This window comes from Peromyscus eremicus, chromosome 7 (assembly GCF_949786415.1).
Source record: "Peromyscus eremicus chromosome 7, PerEre_H2_v1, whole genome shotgun sequence".
Taxonomy (NCBI): Eukaryota; Metazoa; Chordata; class Mammalia; order Rodentia; family Cricetidae; genus Peromyscus; species Peromyscus eremicus.
Genome location: NC_081422.1, coordinates 1332110 through 1359897, shown reverse-complemented (window position 1 = coordinate 1359897; position 27788 = coordinate 1332110). Strand labels below are relative to the sequence as shown.

General features: G+C 36.7%; 1 protein-coding gene across 1 annotated transcript in view; it reads right to left on the bottom strand.

Moving 5' to 3' along the window:
- The window catches only part of Gucy1a2 (guanylate cyclase 1 soluble subunit alpha 2), a 320403-nt gene that overhangs the window by 93374 nt on the left and 199241 nt on the right, over window positions 1–27788 (bottom strand). Inside the window, exon 6 of the mRNA XM_059267262.1 lies at window positions 25339–25482. Coding sequence (XP_059123245.1) covers window positions 25339–25482 — 144 coding nt within the window. The remainder of the gene's footprint in view (window positions 1–25338; window positions 25483–27788) is intronic.

Genomic DNA, 27788 nt, shown 5'->3' with positions numbered 1-27788 from the left:
GACACGATAGTATACTTGAGCAACCCCAAAGATTCCACCAAGGAACTGATACAGCTTATAAACACCTTCAGCAACATAGCAGGATACAAGATCAACTCAAAAAAATCAGTAGCCCTCCTATATACAATGGACAAAGAAGCGGAGAAGGAAATCAGAGATACATCACCCTTTACTATAGCCACAAATGACATAAAATACCTTGGGTAACACTAACCAAGCAAGTGAAGGACCTATATGACAAGAACTTTAAGTCCCTGAAAAAAAAATTGAAGAAGATGTCAGAAAATGGAAAGATCTCCCATGCTCATGGATAGGCAGGACTAACATAGTAAAAATGGCAATCTTACCAAAAGCAATCTACAGATTCAGTACAATCCCCATCAAAATACCAACACAATTCTTCACAGACCTGGAAAGAATAATACTCAACTTCATATGGAAAAACAAAAAACCCAGGATAGCCAAAAGAATCCTGTACAATAACACAACCTCTGGAAGCATCACGATCCCTGACTTCAAGCTCTACTATAGAGCTACAGTAATAAAAACAGCTTGGTACTGGCATAAAAACTGACATGTGGACCAATGGAATCGAATTGAAGACCCTGACATTAATCCGCACACCTATGAACATATAATTTTTGACAAAGAAGCCAAAACTGTACAATGGAAAAAAGAAAGCATCTTCAACAAATGGTGCCGGCAAAACTGGATATCAACATGTAGAAGGCTGCAAATAGATCCATATCTATCACCGTGCACAAAACTTAAGTCCAAGTGGATCAAGGACCTCAACATAAATCCAGATGCTCTGAACCTGCTAGAAGAGAAAGTAGGAAGTAGTCTTGAACACATTGGCATAGGAGACCACTTCCTAAATAGAACACCAGTAGCACAGACACTGAGAGAAACAATCAATCAATGGGACCTCTTGAAACTGAGAAGCTTTTGTAGAGCAAAGGATACGGTCAACAAGGCAAAGCGACAGCCTACAGAATGGGAAAAGATCTTCACCAACCCCACATCTGACAGAGGACTGATATCCAGAATATATAAGGAACTCAAGAAATTAGACATCAAAATGCCCAACAGTCCAATTAAGAAATGGGCTATAGAACGAAACAGAGAATTCTCAACAGAGAAAACTCAAATGGCTGAAAGACATTTAAGAAATTGCTCAACGTCCCTAATCATCAGGGAAATGCAAATCAAAACAACTCTAAGATACCACCTTATGCCTGTCAGAATGGCTAAGATAAAAATACACTGAAGACACCTTATGCTGGAGAGGATGTGGAGCTAGGGGAACTCTCCTCCACTGCTGGTGGGAATGCAAGCTTGTACAACCACTTTGGAAATCGATATGGCGCTTTCTTAGAAAATTGGGAATCCATCTCCCCCAAGATCCAGCTATACCACTCTTGGGCATATACCCAAGGAATGCTCAACCACACCACAAGAGCACTTGTTCAGCTATGTTCATATCAGCATTGTTTGTAATAGCCAGAACATGGAAACAACCTAGATGCCCTTCAACTGAAGAATGGATAAACAAAATGTGGTACATATACACAATGGAATACTACTCAGCAGAGAAAAACAATGACATCATGAGGTTTGCAGACAAATGCATGGATCTAGAAAAAATCATCCTGAGTGAGGTAACCCAGACTCAGAAAGACAAACATGGTATGTACTCACTCATAGCAGGATACTGGATGTGGAACAAGGATGACTGGACTGCTACTCACATCACCAGGGAGGCTACCTGGAAAACAGGACCCCAAGAAAGACATGGGGATCGCCCAATGACAGAGAAATGGAATGAGATCTACATGAACACCCTGGACATGAGTGGGGGTAATGAAGGGCGAGGGTCGAGGGAAAGAGAGCTTGGGAGAGCAGGAGATCCCAGCTGGATCAACAACAGAGAGGGAGAACAAGGAATAGGAGACCATGGTAAATGAAGACCACATGAGAATAGGAAGAAACAAAGTGCTAGAGAGGCCCACAGAAATCCACAAAGATACCCCCACAACAGACTGCTGGCAATGGTCGAGAGACAGCCCGAACTGACCTACTCTGGTGATGGGATGGCCAAACACCCTAATTGTCGTGCTAGAAACCTCATCCAACTACTGAGGGATCTGGATGCAGAGATCCATGACTAGGCCCCAGGTGGATCTCTGGGAGTCCAATTAGCGAGAATGAGGAGGGTTTATATGAGCGAGAATTGTTGAGACCAAGGTTGGATAAAGCAGAGACAAATAGCCAAACGAACGGAAACACATGAAATATAAACCAATGGCTGAGGGGTCACCAATTGGATCAGGCCCTCTGAGTGGGTGAGACAGTTGATTGGCCTGATCTGTTTGGGAGGCATGCAAGCAGTGGGACCAGGTCCTGTGCTCATTGCATGAGTTGGCTGTTTGAAACCTGGGGCCTATGCAGGGTCCCTTGGCTCGGCCTGGGAGGAGGGGACTGTACCTACCTGGACTGAGTCTACCAGGTTGATATCAGTCTGTGGGGAAGGCTTTGCCCTGGTGGAGATGAGAATGGGGGTCGGCCTGGGGGGAAGGTGAGGGGGGCAGGAGGGAGGAGAACAAGGGAATCTGTGGCTGATATGTAGAACTGAATTGTATTGAAAAATAAAAATTTTTAAAAAAGACATACTTATGTTCATTTTTAAAAATCTTCATGTATAGCTATCATTAGTAGATATGTCTAAGACACTGAGCTGTTCCTATATGTGAACTTTTTTTTAATGGAACAAGACAAAGAAATTTTAAAGGGTGACCAACATTATTAGCTTTGCCATAAGATTGTAAATCATACATCATAATTATAGCAGCTCATATAACAGTAATGAATTCCAGTTCTGAATAAACAAATTTCTTCACTTATTTACTCTCAATCTCTCTTAATCTTGATGTTCTCAGTTATAAACAAAGATAACCTCTGTAACTATCATAGTCCATGAGTGTTATAAGGATTATATGCTACTAATTGTGATGGTTTTAATGAGATTTGTCCCCACAGGCTCATATGTTTGAATACTTGATCCTCAATTGGTATAACTGTTTTGGATTATGAGGTGTGCACTAAGGGTGGGCTTTGTGGTTTCAAAAGACTCCTGTCATTCCCAGTTAGCTATCTTTCAGCCTCTAATTTATGGATTAAGACCTAAGCTCTCAGCTGTTCCAGCTCCCTTGTCTTTGCACCAATATCATGGATTCCAACCTCTTGAAACCACAATTTCACTTAAATGCTTTCTTTTATAAGTTGCTTTGGTCATGATGTTTTGTCATAGCAATGGAAAAGTAACTAAAACACTAAGTATGTACATATAGGTCTCTGTAGCTGGAGTTTTCTCCAGTCCCGCTCGGACCCTCGCAGTTCCTCAGCCCACATATAAAATAATCTCTCAGAAGCTCATATTAATCAAAATTGCTCGGCCATTAGCTCAGGCTATTCACTAGCTCTTACATCTTAAATTAACCCATTTCTATTAATCTATAAGGTGTCACATGGCTTGTGGTTTACTGGTACTTTTACAACTCGCTTCCTCTGTGTCTGGCTGGCAACTCCTCTCTCAGCCTTCCTATTTCCAGAATTCTCTTCTCTGCTTGTGCTGCTTAAACTTCCTGCCTGGCTATTGGCCAATCAGCATTTTATTTATCAGTCAATCAGAGCAACACATTCATAGCATCCCCAGCACTTCCCCTTTTCTTTTTTTGAAAAGGAGAGGTTTTAACTTTAACATAGTAAAATTACATATAACAGAACAATTATCAAGCAAGAATTACAGTTACAATATCTAGTCTATTTATAATATCTAGTCTATTTTTATTTGGCAATATTGAAGAAGATATTTTATCTATTTTATATTTGTGAGTCTAAGGTTTTATATCTAACTTATCTTTTATCATAACTAAGGAAAATTATAACTATCCAGTCTTCAGCTACTCAGAAGGATATAATATTACCTGAGAAATGGGAGAAGGATGCAAGCAACTGGAAAAGGAGGATAATATGCCTACATGGGCATATAATCTTACTCATGTATATAATGAACATATATGCAATATATAGGAAAATAAGAGAAAGAGAGCAAGAAAGGGCACATTTTTAGCTTAGCGTCATGCCTGGTGCAGAGTAGGCACTAAGTAAGAGATTAATTTTATTAAATAATAACACATTAACAGGGCACAGAAGTTTGGCAAGCTTTACATAATGAGAGTATCAAACTTTTTCTTTTTTAATAAAGATTATTTTATTATTCATTTATTCACCCATTCATTTTTAATTAATTAATTAATTACTCTGTGTGTGCTTCTTTACACATGCTCCAAGAGGCTAGAGGAGAGTATGGACATTAAGGTGGCTTTTAGACTCCCAAAATAGGTTTTAGGATTGTAAGCCAGCCCCAAATAACAGTAGCAAAAACTGAACATATTAAAAAAAAAGGCATCACATGCAATGTAACCCACCATGACCAGTCTTAAGGTTTAGTGTACTGTTTAAAGAAAACAATTAATAGATTGATCTGAACTATTATCTTGTAAGACTGAGCTTCTTATCTCATTATCTGCAGTAACTTTTACAATTGTGGTTATTAGATAAGAAATGCCACAAATGCTCAATGACAAATACAATATGTTTTACATTATAAATCATCAAACACATGGCCTATAACCTGTGAGTGTGAGGACTGCTTTAGCTCCAAATGTACCTTCCACATTTTTCAGGAATACTGACATTATTATACCTTCTCATAAAACCAATAAAATGTTGCTTATATGTACCTGCATCATTTAGTTATCTCCTTGTGCAGATAAAAAGCATATAATTAACGTAAGGAAAATTGAAACTTTCTTATTTCTGAATGGTCCACCAAATGTGTGAAAGTAGATCTGGTGAACAGATACTCATATATTTTTAACTGAGAAAGATGGAATTGGAGGGTAAAATATTGCTGGACCTACAGTCTTGGTATGAATATTTTTTGATAAAATATTTAGAAATAATTACTTATGTAAATATATAGATTAATGACATTGGGTACACTTCATAAGGTTAAGTACATCTTGCCATTAAATTATGCATTGAGAAATTTAGGCATGTAGCCAGTTAGCCAATCAGTTAATTCACCTTTTACATGCGTCACATTTGGAAAGAAATGTTAATCTGGTGTGTTGCATATGAAGAATTGCTACTCTACAAACATACACAAACACAGACAAATATGTATGTATATGCAAGGCATAGCAAGTAATGATAATTGAAGACAGGATTCAAAAAATAAATTAGTGTAATATTTAGTTTATAACTATCAGCCTGTATATTTTAAACTGTCAACAATACTTTGGCATTTTTTTTTCTTTCTTTCTTTTTTTTCTGTTAACCAATTACACCTGGCATTGGGCTCCCTCTGGAATGTAGTTGATATACACAGTGACACTCCATGGGAGAAAACTGATTTTCACTTTCTAGCAGGTATCAGTCGAAAGCAGCTTCTTGTTTGTGGATGGAACTTTGTATCCACTTTGCTTCTGCATGCTCAGATTTTGTCTACTTTGAACTTGTGAAGGCCTTGTGCAGCTGGTCACAATCTCTCAGAATTCAGAAGCCAGTCACCAGTGTTGTGCTTGTAAACTGTCTTCTGCTTGGAGTCACCTACCACATTAGGACTTTATAATCTTTCTTCTTTCTTCACCAAAAATCACTAAGTCTTGATGAGACGGAGTTAGCTATGATATCCCATTTGTGCATGACTGCTCAAGACTCTGTTTTTCTCTCTCTCACTTCCTTCATATTGTCCATTTGTGGGTCTCTCATTATTTTCCATCTTGTACAAGAAAAAGCCTCGCTGATGAGGGTGGAGAGATGAAATGATCAATGTGTAGAGCCTATGTCTGGAGTTCATTTGGAGCTATATTTATTTAGCTAGTCCCCGGTTCTAGTCTTTCTTTCTTTCTTTTTATTCATTCAGGTTATTTTTCTTTTTATTAAGAGATTTTCTATTAATTTTACATATCAACCATGGATTCCCCTGTCTTCCCTTCTCCCACTCCACAGCTCTCCCTCCCAACCCACCCTTCCCATTCCCACCTCCTCCAAGGCAAGGTCTCCCCTTGGGGGTCAGCAGAGCTCGACACATTCAGCCTAGGCAGGTCCAATCCCCTCCTCCCTGTACCAAGGATGAGCAAAGTGTCTCAGCATAGGCACTAGGTTGCAAAAAGTAGGCTCATGCACTAAGAAAAGGTCCTGGTCTCACTGCCTGGGGGCCTCCTAAACAGTTCAAGTTAAACAACTGTCTCACTTATCCAGAGGGCCTAGTCCAGTTCCATGTGGGTTCCTCAGCTATTGGGTTCAGAGTTCATGTGTTTCCACTAGTTTGCCTAGTAGTCTCTGTACTTTTTCCAATCATGGTCTCAATATCTCTTGCTCATATAATCCCTCCTCTCTATCATCGATTGAAATCCTGGACCTCTGCCTGGGGCTTGGCAGTGGCTCTCTACATCTGCTTCCATCAGTCACTGGATGAAAGTTCTATCATGACAGTTAGGGTGTTCGGCCATCTGATCACCAGAGTAGGTCAGCTCAGGTACCCTCTCGACCATTGCCAATAGTATATAGTGGAGTCATTTTTGTGGATTCCTGAAGACTTCTCTAGCACTCTGCTTCTTCCAATTCTCATGGTGTCTTCATTTATCATGGCATCTCCCTCCCTGTTCTTCCACTCTGTTCCTGATCCAGCTAGGACCTCCCTAAGCTCTTTTTCTCCCAACCCTTGCCCTCTACCACCTTCCCTCACCCCCACTTTGCTCATGTAGATCTCATCCATTTCTCTGTCGCTGGGTGATCCCTGTGTCTTTCATAGGGTCCTCTTTACCAGCCAGCCTCCCTAGAGCTGTGAGTTGCAGTCTGGTTATCCTTTGCTTTACATCTAGTATCCACTTATGAGTGAGTACACACCATGTTTATCTTTCTGAGTCTGGGTTACTTCACTCAGGATAATATTTTCTAGTTCCATCCATTTGCCTGCAAACCTCATGATGTCATTGTTTTTCTCTGCTGAGTAGTACTCCATTGTGTATATGTACCACATTTTCTTTATCCATTCTTTGGTTGAAGGGCATCTATGTTGTTTGCAGGTTCTGGTTATTACAAATAATGCAGCTATGAACATAGTTGAGCATGTGTCCTTGTGGTATGGTATGTTTAGGTATGTTCCCTGTATTCCTAATCTCTCTAAGACCTTTATCATAAAGGGGTGTTGAATTTTGTCAAAGGCCTTTTCAGCATCTAATGAAATGATCATGTGGTTTTTTTTTCTTTCAGTTTGTTTATATGGTGTATTACATTGACAAACTTTCATATATTGAACCAACCTTGCATCTCTGGGATGAAGCCTACTTGGTCATGATGGATAATCTTTTGATGTGTTCTTGAAGTCTGTTTGCCAATATTTTATTGAGTATTTTTGCATCATTGTTCATGAGGGAGATTGATCTGTAATTCTCTTTCTTTGTTGCATCTTTGTTTGGCTTGGGAATCAGAGTAACTGTAGCCTCATAGAAGGAGTTTGGTAATGTTCCTTCTGTTTCTATTGTGTGGAACAATTTAAAGAGTATTGGTTTTAAGTCTTCTTTGAATATATGGTAGAATTCTGCATTAAAACCATCTGGTCCTGGGATTTTATTGGATGGGAGATTTTTTTTTTTTGAGACAGGGTTTCTCTGTGTAGCTTTGCGCCTTTCCTGGGACTCACTTGGTAGCCCAGGCTGGCCTCGAACTCACAGAGATACGCCTGGCTCTGCCTCCCGAGTGCTGGGATTAAAGGCGTGCGGGCGGTTGGGAGATTTTAATGACTGTCTCTATTTCCTTAGGGGTTATTGGTCTGTTTAAATAGTTCATCTGGTCTTGATTTAACTTAGGTATTTGGTATCTATCCAGAAAATTGTCCATTTCTTTTAGATTTTCCAATTTTGTGGAGTACAGGTTTTTGAATTATGACCTGATGATTCTCTGGTTTTCCTCATTGTCAGTTGTTACGTCTCCCTTTTCATTTCTGATTTTGCTAATTTGGATGCTCTCTCCTTGCCTTTTGGTTAGTCTGGATAAGGGTTTGTCTATCTTGTTGATTTTCTCAAAGTACCAACTCATTGTTTCATTGATTCTTTGTATTATTCTCTTTGTTTCTATTTTATTGATTTCAGCTCTTAATTTGATTATTTTCTGGCATCTATTTCTCCTGGGTGACTTTGCTTCTTCTTATTCTGGAGCTTTCAGGTGTGCTGTTAAGTCATTAGTGTGAGATTTCTCCAACTTCTTTATGTGGGCATTTAGTGCTATGAATTTTCCTCTTAGCACTACTTTCATATTGTCCCATAAGTTTGGGTATGTAGTATATTCATTTTCATTGATATGTAAGAAGTCTTTAACTTCTTTCTTTATTTCTTCCTTGACCCATTCATTGGTGATTCAGTTTCTATGAGACTGTAGGCTTTCTTTAATTTTTGTAGTTGTTGAAATCTAACTTTAAACCATGGTGGTCTGATAGAATACAGGCGGTTATTCCAAATTTTTTGTATCTGTTGAGATTTTCTTTGTGACTGAGTATGTGGTTGATTTTAGAGAAGGTTCCATGGGGTGCTGAGAAGAAGGTATATTCTTTTTTGTTAGAGTGGAATGTTCTGTAGATATCGATTAGGTCCATTTCAGTCATAACATCAGTTAAGTCCCTTATTTCTCTGTTAAGTTTCGATTTGCCAGATCTATCCAGTGGTGAAAGTGGTGTGTTGAAGTCTCCTGCTATTAATGTGCAGGGTTTTATGTGTGATTTAAGATTTAGTAATGTTTCTTTTACATATGTGGGTGCCCTTGTGTTTGAGATATAAATGTTCAGAATTGAAACTTCATCTTGGTGAATCTTTCCTATGATGAGTATGTAATGTCCTTCTTGATCTCTTTTGATTGATTTTAGTTTGAAGTCTATTTTGTTGGATATTAGGATAGCTACACCAGCTTGCTTCTTAAGACCATTTGATTGGTAAGAATTTTCCCAGCCTTTTATTCTGAGGTAGTATCTGTCTTTGAAATTGAGGTGTGTTTCTTGTATGCAGCAGAAAGATAGGTCCTGTTTTTGTATGCATTCTTTTAGCCTGTGTCTTTTTATAGGTGAATTAAGTCCATTGATATTAAGGGATATTAATGACCAGTGATTGTTAGTTCCTGTTATTTTTTGGTGGTAGTGTGTGTGTATTTCTCTTCTTTGGGATATACTGCTATGGGGTTATCTATTACCTGTGTTTTTGTGGGTGTATCTGACTTCCTTAGGTTGGAATTTTCCTTCTAGTGCTTTCTGTAGGGCTGGATTTGTGGATAAGTATTGTTTAAATCTGGTTTCATCTTGGAATGTCTTGTTCACTCTGTCTATGGTGATTGAAAGTTTTGCTGGTTTTACTAGTCTAGGCTGGCATCCATGGTCTCTTTGTGCCTGTATTACATCTGTCCAGGTCTTTTTAAAGTCTCCATTGAGAAATCGGGTATAATTCTGATGGGTTTGCCTTTGTAAGTCACTTGGCATTTTTCCTTTGCTGCTGTTAATATTCTTTCTTTATTCTGTAGGTTTAGTTGTTTAATTATTATGTGGGGAGTGGACATATTTTGGGGGTCTAGTCTGTTTGGTGTTCTATAGGCTTTTTGTATCTTCATAGTATTTCCTTTTTTAGGTTGGGGAAGTTTTCTTCTATGATTTTGTTGAATATATTTTCTGTGCCTTTGAGTTGGTATTCTTCTCCTTCTATCTTTATTATTCTTAGATTTGGCCTTTTTGTGGTGTCCCAGATTTCCTGGATGTTTTGTGTTATGACTTTTTTGGCTTTGGTACTTTCTTTGACTGATGAATCTATTTTCTCTATTGTATTCTCTACACCAGAGATTCTCTCTTCCATCTCTTGTATTCTGTTGGTTATGCTTGCATCTGTGTTTCCTGTTTGTTTACTCAGATTTTCTATTTCCAGCATTCCCTCTGTTTGTGTCTTCTTTATTGTTCCTATTTTACTTTTCAGGTCTTGGACTGTTTCCCTCACAAGTTTAATGGATTTTTCATGATTTTCTTTAAGGGATTTATTGATTTCTTCCACTTTTTATTTGTCTTTTCCTCTATTTCTTTACGGATATCTTCCAATTTTTTGTTTGTCTTTTTCTCAATTTCTTTATTGATTTCTTCCAATTTTGTGTTTGCCTTTTCCTCAATTTCACTTTTCATTTTTTCTTGAAAGGCCTCTAGCATCTTAATGATGCTATTCTTAAGGTTGCTTTCTTCTGCTTCTTCTACAATGTGATGTTCAGGTCTTGCTGTTGGAGGAGGACTAGGTTTTGGTGATGGCATATTGGTCTTTATGTTGTTGTATGTATTTTTCCCTTGACATCTGCCCATCTCCTCCTCTAATAGGTATGAGTAGCCTGTGTCTGAGTGACTTGCTCTTCATCCACTCTGAGCTTGTTGTCTCAAGGGGCCCCTTTGGGTTCAATCTTAGCTATTGGTCTAATTGGAGCAGGAAGATTGTGTGTCTCAAGGAGCTACTCTTGGGTCAACCCAAGCTAGTTGATTCTGTGACTCACAGAGCCACTCTTGGTCTTGTTAAGGCTCTTGGTCCAGTCAGAGCTGACAGATTCTATGTTTCAGGAAGTCTCTCTTGGTCGAATGAGAGGTGGCAGATTCTTTGTCTCAGAAAGCCACTCTTGGTCTAATGAGGGCTGTCAGATTCCCTGTCTCAGGAGGTTACTCTTGGTCCAGTGAGAGCCATTTGTCCAATGAGAGCTGGCCGTTTGGTTTCAGTGCCTTGGGAAGTGGCTGGTGTCTCAGGCAGATGGGTATGGGGGCAGGGTGGGTAGATTGCAGGGTCCAGTGGGGAGTCTTGGTGGTGGTAGGGCTTCCCCACAGGAGCCCTGCCTGCTGACCAGCAACTGGGACAGAGTTGGGCAGAAGTTCCCGGGAAATAGTTGTGTTCCAGGGATCTCAAATTTTTTCTTTTTTAAAAAAAAGATATATCTGGATTCAAAGTCAGTTCTTTTGCTGATCAGCAACATGATCTTGCCTAGTTATGTAAAATTTTAAAATGTAAAATTAATTATAATGAAACTTTTCAGAGCATTTGAGGGGCGATTAGAGGATAGGAAGTATAAAAAATAGCATAAATCTGACATTTATGGTGGACCGTCTGCATTGTTGTTTCCATATTCTTGCTCTTGCATTTACTATGTAACCTCCTCATATCTTCCTTAATATTTAAAGTATATCAAAAGAGGCTGGAGAGGTGGCTCAGTGATTGAGGGCATATACTGATCTTGTAGATTACCTGAATTTGGTTCCCACATCCACATGAAGTGGCTCATAACTGACTGTAACTATAGCTCCAGATAATCCTATACCTTCTTTTGGATTCTGTGGGTACCAGTACTCACATGTCCAGATACCCACACACATAAACACAATTAAAACATAAAATGAGCCTAATGTTAGAAGCAACCCATAAAATCTCACCAACACAACAACTGCCTATACATAAGCTAAAAAATGACAATATGCCAGAATGAAAAGGGCAAAGATCTCAAGACCTCAATCCTACATGAAAGACCACAGAGAACTAAGGAATGCTGAGAGAAGAAATAGTCTTCCCCAGGGAAGTGCATACAAATTGGTTATCTAATATAAAATGGTCAGCCTTGAAAACATACATACAAGTAATATATTTAGGAACACACCCACACACACACACACACATATGAAATAACAATTAATGGTAAATGGTAAAGAAGCTGTAAGTTTGAAAGAGAATAAGGAGGAGTGTATGGAAAGGTTTGGAGGGAGGAAAGGGAAGGCAGGAATTACATAACCATATTATAATCTCAAAAATAAGAGAAATAATTAAAAAAGAAAAGATGAAATTATTATATCTTTATGTAATACTTTTTAATTAATTTTCTAGAAAAAAATTATAAAAGCATATAAGATTTGCTTTATATAGGCTGTTATACAAATAAAATGCCAGATGGAGCAGTGTCTTTTCCAAAATCTTTCAGTTTGACTTTAGAAATGAATATGAGTATCTACAAAGACACTAGCATAATGTTGGTCTGAATATAAATAGTATTATCCTGAATATTTGATCTATACAAACCTTGAAAGACTTTATCAGACCTACCTCTCACTGATGAACTATTTAACACTGACATATTTGCTGAGGCTAAGGCAGTAGCAGAGGTGGGGGATTGTGTTCGGTTGTGAAACTACTGATGATGCCACCAGGTTCCAATGTTTAGTCCCAATCCAAAAATTACACAGATGAACTTAGTTAAACTAAACAGACTATAAACCAAACCAAAATGTCAGGAATGTGGTAAAGAAAAAAGAAAATGAGGAGTTCATAGGGGTTGGAAGGTAGAGGAGAGATGGTGGGGTGAGAAGACAACCAAGTTGCATTGTATGCATATTTGAAATTGTCAGATAACTAGCAACTAAAATTAATTAAAAAGTATTTGCCAACATTTCTGAAAACCAAACAAAAATTCCAATATTAAAAGATAGTTGAGAAAAATAATATCTATTTCTGATTCAGACACAACTTAGATGACATAACTTGTAGTTACTGATTCTGTGGATTGTAATTCTTAGGCAGGTTATAAATATTTCAGCTTCACTTACCTCTATCTCCTTCATGTATAACCAACCAGTTTAGAAATAGCAAGCATTCACATGCATTTGTTGATCAGAGTACTAAAATTATTCTTAGCAAGTCTCCAGCCAGTTCATGAAGAAACAAGTTTCATTTGAGTAGATTAAGCAATTGCACTCCAAAATAAGCCTTTCACCCCCTCAAATGTCCAGTGAACACTCTAGACCTGTGTTCTTTTTTTATTAAGAAAAAGTTTTTATTCACAATACATATCAATCAAAGATCCCCCTTTTGCCTCCTCCTGCTCCTCCAGCCTCCCCCTCTCAACTCACCCCCCATTCCCTCCTACAAGAAGGTAAGGTCTCCCATGGAGAGGTACATTTAGTAGAGGCAGATACAAACTCCCCCCCCCCATTCCAGGCTGTGCAAGATGTCCCATAATAGTGGGCTCCAAAAAGCCTGCTCATGTACCAATAATGGAATCTGATCCTACTGCCAGGGGACCCCTTAAGCAGAACAAGCTACACAACTATCTTGCTGTGCAGAGGGCCTAGTCCAGTCTCATGCAGGCTCCACAGCTAATGATCAAAACTTCATGAGTTACCCCTAGTTTGGTTTGGTTGTCTCTGTAGGTTTCCCCATCATGATCTTGATGCTCTTGCTCATAGAATTCGTCTTCTTTCTCTTTGACTGGATTCCTGGAGCTCAACCTGGTGTTTGGCTGTGGATCTCTGCATCTGCTTCCATCAGTTACTGGATGAAGGCTCTATGATGACAGCTAGGGTATTTACTGATCTGATTACTGGGGTAAGCCAGTTCAGGCATTCTCTCCTCTATTGGTAGTAGTCTAAGCTGGAGTCATCCTTGAGGATTCCTGGGAAGTTCCCTTGCACCTGGTTTTTCTCTATCCTCGTGATGTTTTCCTCTATCATGGTATCTCTTTCATTGCTCTCCCACTCCATCCCTGTTCCAGCTCAACCATCCCATTCACTTAAGTTCTCATGCTCTATCCCCTACCCTCTATTGCCCACCTCCTCATCCCCAGTTTACTCATGGAGACAGAATCTATTTCCCCTTCCCAGAGTAATCCATGCATCCCTCTTTGGGTCTTCCTTCTTAGATAGATTCTCTCGAGCTGTGGATTGTAGTCTGGTTATCCTTTGCTTTTACATCTAGTATCCACTTATGAGTGAGTACATACCATGTTTATTCTTCCAAGTCCAGGTTACCTCACTCAGGATGATATTTTCTAGTTCCATCCATTTGCTTGCAAATTTCATGATGTCATTGTTTTTCATTTCTGAGTAGTACTCCATTGTGTATATGTATCACATTTTCTTAATCCATTCTTGGGTTGAGGGGTATCTAGTTTGTTTCCAGATTCTGACTATTATGAATAATGGTGCTGTGAACATAGGTGAGAATGTGTTCTTATGGTATGATCAAGCATTCTTTGGGTATATGCCCAAGAGTTGTATAGCTGGGTCTTGAGGATTCCCAATTTTCTGAGAAACTGCCATACTGATTTCTAAAGTGGCTGTATAAGTTTGCGCTCCACCTAACAGTGGAAGAGTGTTCCCCTCACTCTACATTCTTTCCAACACAAGCTGTCTTCAGGTGTAAGATGGTATCTCAGAGTTGTTTTGATTTGCATTTCCCTGATAATTAAGGATGTTGAGCAATTCCTTAAATGTCTTTCAGCAATTTGAGATTCTTCTGTTGAGAATTCTCTGTTAAGCTCTGTAGTCCATTTTTTTAATTGGATTGTTCATTATTTTGATGTCTAGTTTCTTGAATTCTTTATATATTTTGGAGATCAGCCCTCTGTCAGATGTGGGGTTGGTAAAGATCTTTTCCCACTCTGTAGGCTGTAATTTTGTCTTATTTACTATGTTTTTTGCCTTACAGAAGCCTCTCAGTTTCAAGAGGTCCCATTTATTAATTGTTTCTCTCATTGTCTGTGCTGCTGGTGTTACATTTAGGAAGTAGTCTCCTGTACCAATGCATTCAAGACTACTTCCTACTTTCTTTTCTATCAGGTTCAGTATAACTGGATTTTTGTTGAGGTCTTTAATCCATTTGGACTTGAGTTTTGCATACCAATAGATAGGGATCTATTTGCAATCTTCTACATGTTCACATCCAGTTATACCTGCACCATTTGTTAAAGATGCTTTATATTTTGCATTGTACAGTTTTGGATTCTTTGTCAAAAATCAGGTGTTCATGATGTGTGCGTTAATGTCAGGGTCTTCAATTTGATTCCATTGGTCCATGTGTTAGTTTTTAGGCCAATACCAAGCTCTTTTTATTACTATAGCTCTATACTAGAGCTTGAGGTCAGGGTTGGTGATGCCCCCAGAGGTGGCTTTATTGTACAGGATTGCTTTAGCTATCCTGGGTTTTTCATTTTTCCATATGAAGCTGAGTATTATTCTTTCCAGATATGTGAAGAATTGTTTTGGGATTTTGATGAGGATTTCATTGAATCTGTAGATTGGTTTTGGTAAGATTGTCATTTTATTTGTGCTATTGCAAAGATTGATGTTTTTCTGATTTCTTTCTCAGCCCATTTATCATTTGTATGTAGGAGCGATACTAATTTTTTGAGTTAATCTTGTATCCTGCCACATTACTGAAGGTGTTTATCAGCTGTAGGAGTTCCGTGGTAGAATTTTTGGGCAGACCTGTGTTCTTATTGAACTAAAAGACTACACAGTCATTTGCCCACCAAAGAGTATTCTTTCTTCCACTTCAACATGTCTCCTACTAGGAACTATTTGCATACATTATGTACATTGTTGTAAAAATTGCCATATTCCCCTACACCAAGAGTCAGATCTGAATTAATGTGGTCTTATTAAATTAATTTTTATGATTCGTTCAACCTCTGAACAAACATATTTAAGGAAAAGGATTAAGTAAGATGATTTCTTCAAACTGAATCTACATGTGAAGTTGATCATGTTACACTTATATACAAGGTGATGTTTTTTGGTGCAAAAAGAAGCATTGCAAAAGTGGAGAAAATCAAATCAGCCATTAAGAAAAAGGAAGAGTTGCTAGGTAACAACGCTCCAAAATAAAAAGCACTAGAGTAGTAGTCAAAACAATTACCGTATGTGTCATGACAGTGACACAAAGCTGCATAGATTTTTGAAAGCATTTGTGATACTGAATTACTACTGGCACATTTGCCACTCAGGCAATTAGAGAGCTACCTTTCAGTGATGTGAAAATTTGAATTGTAGAAACAGGGAAACACAAAATTGACATAAGGTCAAAACAATGGAAGATGCTCCCTAGGGCTAATCTAGACCTTTTCTTCTATTTAGGTCACATGACTGTCTTTGGTACGTGGTGTCTCATGACATCACTGAATTGGATGAAACAACTTCAGTTTTTAACAGAATGTATTCTTCAGACTTACTTTATATTTCTTTGTGTTTTTATACTCATAAAACAAAAGCTTTGATTTAATATGATCATGATTGGTTGGTAAGTTATAGATGATTTGGTGCTTCCAGGGTCATCATATATTTTGTATTTTTATAACATAGGATCTATTCAAAATACTTTTTCAAGTTTGGGACTGTATATGAAATTTCAAGACAGAATATCAAACAAAACAAAATTTACAGCAACAATATCTTTAGAGTACACATTGTGTACTACTGTCTAAAACAATATAAGCTATTCTTTTTGTATTGTAAAATTCAATGTGCTAATGTTGTGTAACAACTTTTAAAAATACTATCTTAAACTAGTAGTAAAAAATTCTAGTTCAGCCGGGTGGTGGTGGCGCATGCCTTTAATCCCAGCACTTGGGAGGCAGAGGCAGGCGGATCTCTGTGAATTCGAGGTCAGCCTGGTCTACAAAGCGAGTTCCAGGAAAGGCGCAAAGCTACACAGAGAAACCCTGTCTCGAAAAACAAAAACAAAAACAAAAAAAAAAAAGAAATTCTAGTTCAATGTTTCTGAGGAAAAGGATCATATCTAAAAACAATAGACTAACCTTTCAAAATGGGCTGAAGTAATCACATCTTAACACGAACAAGAAGGGGCAAATGGATAGTCCCATTCTTTATACAACCTCAGGCAAAGCAAAGAACGGTCTGCCAAATGTGTGGAGGCTTCACCAAAGTACAAAGAAAGGAGAAGTGCATGCAAATCAAATACAAAGGAATCTCATCACTAATATAATTTTGAGCTTTTCCCTAGAGTGTTGTGCCAATAGTCCTGGGAGAGACACTTTCTGGAGAAAAACTTACAAAATAAGACAGATGATAACCTTTCTAGAATGAAATACTCTAAAAAATGAAATTTTAATAAAAGTATTTAACAGAGTAGCTTCATAAATTATTTAAACCACATATTTCTCTTTTGGAAATGTGAAACAACAACAACAAAATACTGAATAAAATAAAATGGAGCTATTACTGTTATTTGCATGCCCGTGAATACGGAGTTCCATGTTAATAAATGGAACATTGTCATCATCATTTCTCTGTTTTTCTTTCCACAAACCTGTCAATATTACATATGTTTGCATAGGACTGCCTAGAAAATGTCTGAAAAACACTATGAAAAAATCTCCAACAAGATAGTATTGTTAGGAATGAATGCCTTAGAAAGCTACTTTTTCCACGGAAATATGATGGAACATTTGTGTCTATAAATATTGGAATCACATTATTTTATCTCATTATACTTTAATTGGTTTTGTTTTGTTTGTTTTCTCTCAGAAGCCTGTTCTTTTCTAATGAGAGACAGAAGGGGAGTAGATCTGGATGGAAGAGGAGGTGGAGAGGAACTGGGAAGAGTAAAGGGAGAGGGAATTGTATTCATATTATATTGCATGAATAAAGAATATATGTTTAATAAATGGGAAAACAAAGAAGAACCAAAACAACAACAGTTAAAATGGAAGAAGCAGCAGATAAATTCAGCAATGAGGGAAATTCCTTCATTGACATATACTTTGTGGACATGTTACCTAATTATGGAACCTCATCTAGGATCACAGGGCAGGAAAGTTGCTATCTATAAATCAGCATTGAATCATCGTGCCAGACAAGTAATCTTCTATTAAAGCAAAGTTAGCCAAAATATGACATGATAATTATATTCAAAGTAGAACGTGGAATTTCTGTTTAATTTTTTTTTTTTCGAGACAGGGTTTGTCTGTGTAGCTTTGTGCCTTTCCTGGATCTTGCTCTGTAGACCAGGCTGGCCTCTAACTCACAGAAATTCGCCTGGCTCTGCATCCCGAGTGCTGGGATTAAAGGCATGTGCCACCACTACCTGGCTTTAAATTTTTTAAAGATTCATTTTATCTTTGATTGTGTGCATGAGTGTGTGTGTGTGTGTGTGTGTGTGTGTGTGTGTGTGAGTGTGTGTAGTTATGTACACTTCAATGTATGTTTCTACAGAAACAGAAGCATTTATTCCCTGATGCTGAAATCATAGAAGGCTGTGAGCACCTGACATAGAAACTGTAAGCCAAACTCAGGTTTTCTGCAACAGCATGAAATGCTCTCAACCTCTGAACCCTCTTTTCCACCACAGAGCCTGGCACCTGTGCTTTTGCACAAACAAAAATGAAAAGAGAAAAAGAGTAGGCATGATCATAATTGTCCTTGTCTGATTTCACCAGAAATTATAATTTTCAAACTAATGATAAAATATATTTTTCCTTGTGTATAACTGAATCTAATTAGAAAATGAACCATTTTGGTTGTAATATTATTAAAAATAAGTGATGTTCTTTTATTGTCTTAAAGGGAACATATAAAATAAATAAATTTCTTAAAAACTAAAATCATGGGGCTGAAGATGTGGCACAGCAGTTAAAAAAAACTTGCTGCTCTTCCAGAGAACCTGTGTTGGGTTCCCAACACCCATGGGCTGACTTATAGCCATCTACAGTTTAAGGGGATCCAACATTTTCTTCTAGCCTCTGTGGGAACAAGGAACCTGGTACAGTGACATACATGCAGAAAAAATACCTGTACATATAAAATGGATACATTCATTAAAAATAATAACTCTCAGGCAATGAAAAATTACATCTCCAATGTATAGAGGCCAACCTGAGTTATGAAGAAACCTGAAGGGATTGTATCTTCCCACCCCAGAAGATGTACCTAAGAAGACCACTACTTCAAACAGCCCTGTAGAACTAGGGGTATAGAAGCTCTCTAATAATGGAAAGCATAGACCTTAATAAAATCTCTATATTATGAGGTGAGATCCAAAAGGTAAAAAGCAAAGTTGTAAGCAGGGCTATTGAGATGGTTCAGGTAGTAAAGACACCTACCACCAAGCATGCTGTTAACTTGAATTCAATCCCCATGATCTACATGGTTGAAGGAGAGAATAAAATACTGCAAGTTGTTTCCTGATCTGATCTCCACATATGTGACATCATGCATGTGCACACATACACACACACACACACACACACACACACACACACAATGAATGAATGAATGAATGAAAATAAAAGGTATAAGCTAATATTAAAAATAGAGGGTCATACCCAAAATTAGTTATTTTTCATAGAACCCAAAATCTAGGTCAATTCATTTGATTTCTCTTTCTCAGAGCTGTTTGATTTAGCGAGTAATTTCCCTATGGATTGTAATACCAGTCTGGATCTTAAGCTATTTCTGTAATGTTGTATGTATGATCCCCACTACTGAAAATGATAATAGTGCCGGGCGGTGGTGGCACACGCCTTTAATCCCAGCACTCGGGAGGCAGAGGCAGGCGGATCTTTGTGAGTTCGAGGCCAGCCTGGTCTCCAAAGTGAGTTCCAGGAAAGGCGCAAAGCTACACAGAGAAACCTTGTCTCGAAAAACAAAAAAAAAAAAAAAAAAAAAACAAAACAAAAAACAAACAAAAAAAGAAAGAAAATGATAATAGTAATAACAGTAATTTGACACACAGGAGACAAGAAGCATGACTTAAAAATTAAATGAAATGTTGTAATAGACCATAGGCACATAATATAATAGACCATGAGGGATTAAATTCATGACATAAACTATTAGAAACTATAGTTAACCAAAATCCTCACTAGTAATATTATGTACCGTTTTATATGTTTTTTTGCAACCACTGGAGAGTGACTTACTTAAACTTCAACTACATGAATATCTATGAAAGTAAAATTAAACTGAGGGCTGGGGAGATGGCTCAGTTGGGAAAATGCTTGGTATTCAAGCATGAGTACCCAAGCTTGGATCCTCAGACACCCATGTAAATGTCAGGTAAGCATGGTGGCCCAACTATATTCGAGCTTCTGAAGGCATCCTCCAGAGCAAGCTAGTTAAAAAGACTAGCTATATTTTTGAGCACTGAGTTTGACTGAGAGACCCTGCCTTAATGAATAATATAGTAGAGTAATGAAGGATAATTCTTCATATCAATTTCAGCCTCCAAATGTATGTGCACACAGGTGCACATGTACCTGCACACATTTGTGCTCCCCATAAAACATACACATATATAGGCAAGCACAGTGCATATGTACATGAAAAATGGAAAAGAACAAAGTGAAAGTAAAGTGGAATGTGTCTGATAGATACATAGAACAGGCAGGAGCAGTTAGACTCACTGGAATAGCAAGGAGTTCATATAGCACCTAGGAAGTTCTGTCTGACCACCAGCTCTTCTCAGTAGATAGAAGATTTTGAGCTGAGAATTTCAAGTAAATGTACATACTTCATTACTAAGCACCAATTAGAATATTCTGTCAACAAATAAAAATTATAGAAGATTAAGTTATCAAATAATTAGTTTTTCTTTTGTTACATACTCTCAAAAGCTATACTCCCACTGATTAACTAAATATTTCAGTATTTGCAAAGAGTAAAATCCCTTTGAATATTAAAATAACATTAGATTTCCTTTTCAAATATTGACACATTTAAAAATTAATTGGAGATTACTTTGCAATTTCAGAAAATCATGTAAACTCATCAGCAGATGAAGTTTGAAGAGTTACAATGTAACGCATTGCAATACATGCAAATTGCATGTTAATATTTCTGCCATTGGATTAAGCAGTTAGAAAGCATTCATAGTATGTCCAATTTGCAAGTGAGATTGCTAAACACATTAATACGCAATGTGATTATATGTTATTTTTTCCAACTATTTCACAATCCCTCTATAATTGCATCATTATGTAAAATGCACTGTTCTCTGAACTAATGAAGAAAATTTGAGTTTATATGACTGTGAGATGAAATTTAATGAAAACATTTTAATGGGTCCAGAATTAAAACACAGACATTTAGATACACTCAACCTTCTATAAAAGCCTCTAGAAAGAGAAAATTCTGTTTTTCTCATATACTCGTAGCCCCATTTTCTAATTCTTTACAACACTTTTTATTTTAAGAGTAAAACCCAACTACTAACAAATATTTGGTTGTTTTAAACAGAGCAGTAAAAATGTTAGGATAAATTTGCCTTTCAACAATAAAAATTTATCTAAACTGTTTCCATAAAAATAGATCCGAAAGGGGCATGGTGTCACATGCCTTTAATCCCAGTACTCGAGAGGCAGATGTAGGAGAATCTCTGTGAATTTGAGGCCAGCCTAGTCTACAAAGCAAGTTCTAGGACAGAAAGGATTCTGTTACACAGAGAAACTTGTCTCGAAAAACCAAAAAGTAAAAGAAAAAAGAATGGGTTCATGAAAGTAAGGCAAAGAATAAAATCAGAGTTTTCTAGTAAAATTACAATATAGTTTAAATACAAAATTACAATATAGTTCAGCATCAACAACAAAAGAACAGAAATGGTTTTAATTTTTAATTTTCTCTTTGCTTAAAGTAGAATAAAATTAGCTTCCTTCTAAAGAAGAATGAAAATGCAATAGCAGTTATATCAGTAATACTATATTTTCAGATGGTAAAAAAAAAACTATTCCATGTAAATCAAGTGCAAAGAAGGATTTTTTTCTGTTTTGTTATCTTCTCTTTTTTATTTATGTATTTATTTATTTATTGAGAACATCAAGTTGGGTGGGTAGGAAGGGGGGAAGATATGGGAAAAGCTGGGGCAGCTGTCATTACAAGCTAGACCTATGCAAAACTATTACTTTATTTTTTCAAAAGTTAAATGGCTTGGAAAGCTCTCCTTTCTACAATTATGGCAACATAGGCAACAGAGCATGCAAGTCTCACATAATTCGAGATAAACAATCAGCAGGTCACTCATGAGTTCTGCTGCAATAACCATTTTATAATGAAAATTTTTTTTCCTTATGCTTGAAGATGTCCCTCTGGTACTGAGCTTGAACACATTTCAAAATCAAAGTCATAAGCCAAAAAAGAATCTTCATATACGCAAACACTATAAATTAGCAAAAGTCTGGATTTGTGAGGGTGGTTTTATTATTTTGAAATCTGTTTCTCCATCCTTATTAAATCTTTATGAACATTTCCTCTTCTGATTTAATAAGACTAACTGATTCACGAGATGGAGTAAATATTACAACCCACAAATGGAAACGTTAATGGGCACCCTGTAAAACACAATGCCCTGGCTCTGGTCATCACAGTTTATTGTGATGATACTGAAAATAAATTTTAAGCATGAAATCTTCTATCAGAGAAATCTCAATGTACAACAAAAATCCCCAACAATAAATAAGGTGGCCAGGTAATGGGGTTAAAAATGTCAGTGTGTGGTAGTTTGCAGTAGAGCTAAAGCTACATTTCTGTAGTTTATTTTCCCTGTAGTGATGGAAAGTGCCATTCATAATGTAAAAATGCCATGATGTTGAAAACTGCAAGTTTTCTTTTTAATATTCAATACTGGACTTCTATCATGACTTTAGGATTGGCCAGAAAACTCCAGGTTTTGAAACAGTTACACATAAACATAAAGACACCCGTGAAAAACAGTAAAGTGAACAATTTTGCCTGGGTTTCCTTTCCTTTTTACAGCCTGCTCTTCTTCAGTTTTAGAACAGTAGCTCCTTGTTTATAATTTGCACCTTTTCTATCAATGCAGGTAATTCTAAAGAGGTGTGTTTTTAATTTGTTAATTTTAAACTTTAACTGAGTGGAGCAACGTGGAATACTTTGATGGTGTCTCACTGTTTTTGACACTCATTCACATTGATGTCACCAACAAATTTCATTAATTACCAAATGAATGGCATGCTAAGGTATAAATATGTCATGATTTATCCACTCAAAGATTTATGGACAATTTAGTTATTTCCTAATTGAACCAATTAGGAAAAAATGCATCTATGGATTATCCTGTGTGTGATTTCAGCTATACAGTCACAAGTATCTCCCTAGGGCAAACCTCTAGAATAAGAGTTGCTGAGTTTTATGACATGCACAAATTAAACTTTCCTAATTGCCAAGTGGATTGTACCAGTCAAACCACCAACAGTTGTCATTCAGAATTCCGCTACTTTGGATCCTTTCAACAGTGACACTGCCAGAGGCTAAAAGGCTAGCTAAGCTGGTAGACAAAGTTCTGTGCCATAGTTTTATTATTTATGTGATTCTAATTATTGGTGAGGTTGACTAAAGCTGTTTTTATTAATTATATATGCTTAAAAATTCTGTGGGCTTTGGAGCTGTTCTTTACTCTCTTCAATGAACAGAAAAGCTTTAATTTTATTGTAGCAAAATTTAAACATCTCTCTTTTTATGGTTGTTAGAATTTTTATCTAAATTCACAATGTATTCTTTCCTACTTTAAGCCTCTAATTACATACACATTGAACCAACCTGGATTTGATTAAATACAGAACCAATTTAATTGATTAACTAATTGATCAGATTTATTTTCCCTACATGATTCCACAGCTCCTTTATTCAATAGCTCATGATCAATCCTACTGACCAGTTTTTTTTTCACAAATTGCCAAATGTTCTTCTCTGATGCACTTCAGTCTCATTTAGAGGCATTTAGTTTTTTTATTCCTTTGCATATATCATTTCTTGAATCCCTTAGGTAGCTGATTAGCATCTTTTAACAGTCCTAGTAAACATTTCCTTTTTTTATTCCTTGTGTATCTCAGTTCAAAAACCACTGAACATAGTAGATTCATGTCCCCATTGTCTTTGCTGCATCATTTACATATTTTGCATTTCACATTCCATTGTTCTTATTTCCTCATTAATAAACGAGATCATTAAATTATCTGGTCTTATCAATAAGAATTTTCTTCAGTAGTTCATAAAAAGAGAGATGTTTAAATTTTGCTACAATAAAATTAAAGCTTTTCTGTTCACTGAAGAGTGTAAAGACTTTTCTTCAGTACTAACTTTTAGTCTCCTGACTATGCTTCATTTGTGTATAGCAGGCTTCTAAGCCCACTCATCCAGTTCTCTCTTCATTTTTAAATTAGTGTGCTGATAGTTGAACATCTCTTCTTTCTTTTCAAGTATTTTTCCTTCTTCACATTTTACAGCTTCTCTTATTTCTTTAAGTATATTGAATACTGTCAGTCTAATTCCATATGGTAATTTTGATGTGTGATAATGTCATTACTGGTCTTGCCCTGTTTATGGTTTCTGTGGGTTCTTCTACTAGATGTCTGTGTGTCTCTTCCTTCCTTTCTCCCTCTGCCTTTCCCCTTCTCTCCACTGTCTCCCTCTCCCCCTCCCAGTTTTATTCTCTCTTGCTATATCTTTAGTTTTAGCCATTCACTTTTCAATGAAAAGTGAACCTATGTACCTATGGGGATTCTTTGAGAATATGGTTAAAGCTGGTGTTTTCTAACCAATCATAGGGACAAGTAGTATTTTTTTCAGTTTCCTAATGTTAATGACCAACCATTTATATTAAACTCAGCAATTCCACCCTTTTCAATGTACACACAATATAATTGCCACACTTTTCCATTTCCCATAATTTCAAAGATGTGTACAAATATGTGCAATTTATTTATAATGTGTTTAAAACAGCACTTTAATAGTTTAAAATGGAACGTTTATTTGGGGTGGTTAATTTAACATCACACAGGAACTAGAAAGGTACACAGATGTGAGGCATCTTTTCCCTCCATTTTTTCAAAACCTGTGGTTAGTGAAATTTTATAAAAGTTCTCCCTTGAATTTAAGGCACTTCTCTCATTATGAATGATTTGTTTTATAAGGATCTGTGGTAATAGCAATTCTGGGATTATTCTTTGAGTGTAATTGGCAGGAATGCAATTATATTAACTCAGTCATTCTCAGAGACAGATTGTAGATTTCAGAGAGCCATTTATGCATGACTACTAATAAATAAATCTCCACAACATAAAAAGATCACAGAACTCTGAGGCCCACAGCCTCATGAGGAGTGCTGGACTCGTGTGTTGGTTTGGTTAGAGCTCAGATTCTGATTTTCCCTACCAACCTCACTTGAATATAGTAACTTACCACAGAATTAGGGTCTTCTCCTTGGTCAAATTCTTTCATTTTTTTCTTCAGTTCAAGATAATTTGTCTTCCACATCACTTTCCTATTTGGACCCCTCTGAACTTGTGAGTTAGCACTGGTCATCCCTACCTTGTTTAGATTTATGAACTCCAGCAAGTATAATCCATAATGGAATTTCTGAATCCTTCCCCACCCCCCAGCAAAAGGTTCATTTGTTTTTCACATCAGCTTGTTGAGGTTACCTGAATGGGTCTTCCGTCAGGGGTCAGAACCTCTTCTGAAAGTTCCATCATCTTTAAAGCCATCAGAGCAATGGGCTTGGCATGGCATAAGCTTTTTCTATGCAGCCCTGCTGCAACACAGTATGCGTCCCCTATTGTTTCCACCTGCAGTAATCAGACAAATCAAATGCAAACATATAACGAATTAGACAAGAAATGATTAATTATCTGCAGTCACAAATGGTGCTGAAAACATGTCAAGTAAACATCAATAAACTAAGCAGTTATACAACTGTTGTAATCAAAATAGCTGTTTGTAAACAGCTACAATCAAATACTGACATCTCACTTCAGATTGTTCATTATCACTGTAGATGATCATTGAAATTAGGAATGACTGGAATATGATTATCCCTCCAAAAATAGAACTGTTGTGATTTTATCTAAATGGTTTCCAAATGATAGCTCTCTCAAGAGGCATTCTTGTATCTTCTTCAACCTTTCAATAGTCCTTTGGAAAGATTTTGTTTCTTATCTTCAACTTTCCTAACTTCTTGGTTGCCCCAGACTTCTACATTGCACTCACCTGAAATTTGATGTCAGGTTTGCTTTTACTTATTCTTAATAATTATAATACTAAAATTTATTAAAATCATACTCCATACCATTGATCATGCTAAGCACTATATATAAAATCTGACATTAAATGAAAGAAACTGATGTAAAATCTCATTATATTTGACCTGAGAAAAATAGAAAGGCAAAAGACAGCCACAACTATACAATGAAATAGTTACCAGTCCCTGTTATGGTACTTTCTGGCCCCAATCTAATTCCATTGTGGAGATATATATTAATTGGCCATTGCTGTTTCATTATTTAAAATATTAATGCAATATTAAATACCCCAGATTTCCAAAGCTTTGTTGTGAGGTCATCAATAGTTCTTCCTTCTGGAGTTAGATGTAGATTCCTATATCCAGCTTTGAATGGGTTCTAAAAATACAAACTCAGGTCCTTGTACAGCAAGTACTGTGATCTAATGAGCTTTCTTCACAACCATGATCCTTTTTATTTCTACATATTTTTAAATTTTGGAAGGTTGTTTGCTATGTACTTTGACATTAACTTGCAATTTTTTTCAGGAATCAAAATTAAAAGAGAGTAATTTATTAGTATGAATTACATGGCTGCAGCCAGTTTGAACATTAGTATGAATTATATGGCTGCAGCCAGTTTGAACATACATTTTCTTGGTTCCTGGTTCACAACTTCTTAGAATTTCTGTCATTATCACAATCATTATTTTCACCCACTTCACAGAAAAAAATGGGCTTTTCTAAATATTCATTTTTATAATTTGTACCACAAGATTTTATAACCCATAGAGAGGGTTTGGCAATAGCGCAGTTGACAAAGCACATGAGAACCTAAGAACTCCCAAGAATACTCATAAAATCCAAGTGTGATGATGTGTATTTATAAACTTCGTGCTGGAGCGGGGAGTCACGTAGATATTTGAGCCTTCATAGACAGCTAGCTTATCTAAAATCTTTGATTTCAAAGCCAATGAGAAACCCTTTCTGAAACTAACAAGATTCATTCTGAGGATTAGTATCAAGGTTGACACATGTACATGCACCTGCCCACCTGTGTATAACCACACACACACACACACACACACACACACACAGAGTTTGATAAAGATGAATCATATAAGGCATTTTCTATTTAGGAGAGAATGTAAGAGCATGAGGTGAGTTGATGTCATCAATTGATAGGCTGTATGAACACACTATAGAATAAAAATGGGGAAAGAAATTTAAACAGAATACACATGAGTTCATGAAATTCATATTAAGATACACACATGATATAATATAAATATTTTAAAACACTTGGCTTCCAATTACTAGAAAGTTATGATAGTTGTCATAAATAACAAAATTAAGAGCTGGGGAAAAATACGCCACACCAAGATTGGAGAGATTTCTTAGTGGTTAAGAGCACTGGCTGCTCATCCGAAGGACCTGAGTTCAATCTCCAAAATCCACATGGTGGTTCTCAGCCAGCTATAACTGCAGTTCTGGTTGTCCTGGCAGCCTATTTTGCTTCTGAAGGTACCATGCTACAGCAAACATACACACAGGCAAAACTTGTGTGTATATATATATATATATATATATATATATATATATATATATATATAATTTTAAGTTAAAAATTAACTTTAAAAGCATAGCAAGTCAGTGTGGCACATATTAAGATATGAAACTCTCGCAATTATTTATAAATACCCCACACATAGAGGCTAAAATAACTCTAAACATAGTTCATTGCATAGGTTTGGTTAAATCATCATGAGTTAATGTGACCTCAGAATCTAGCACCATAAAGTAACAGTTATTTCTCATCTATGTTTAGTGATTTATTCTGGTTGGAGGCTTAGGTGGAGGACAGAAATCCTTGGC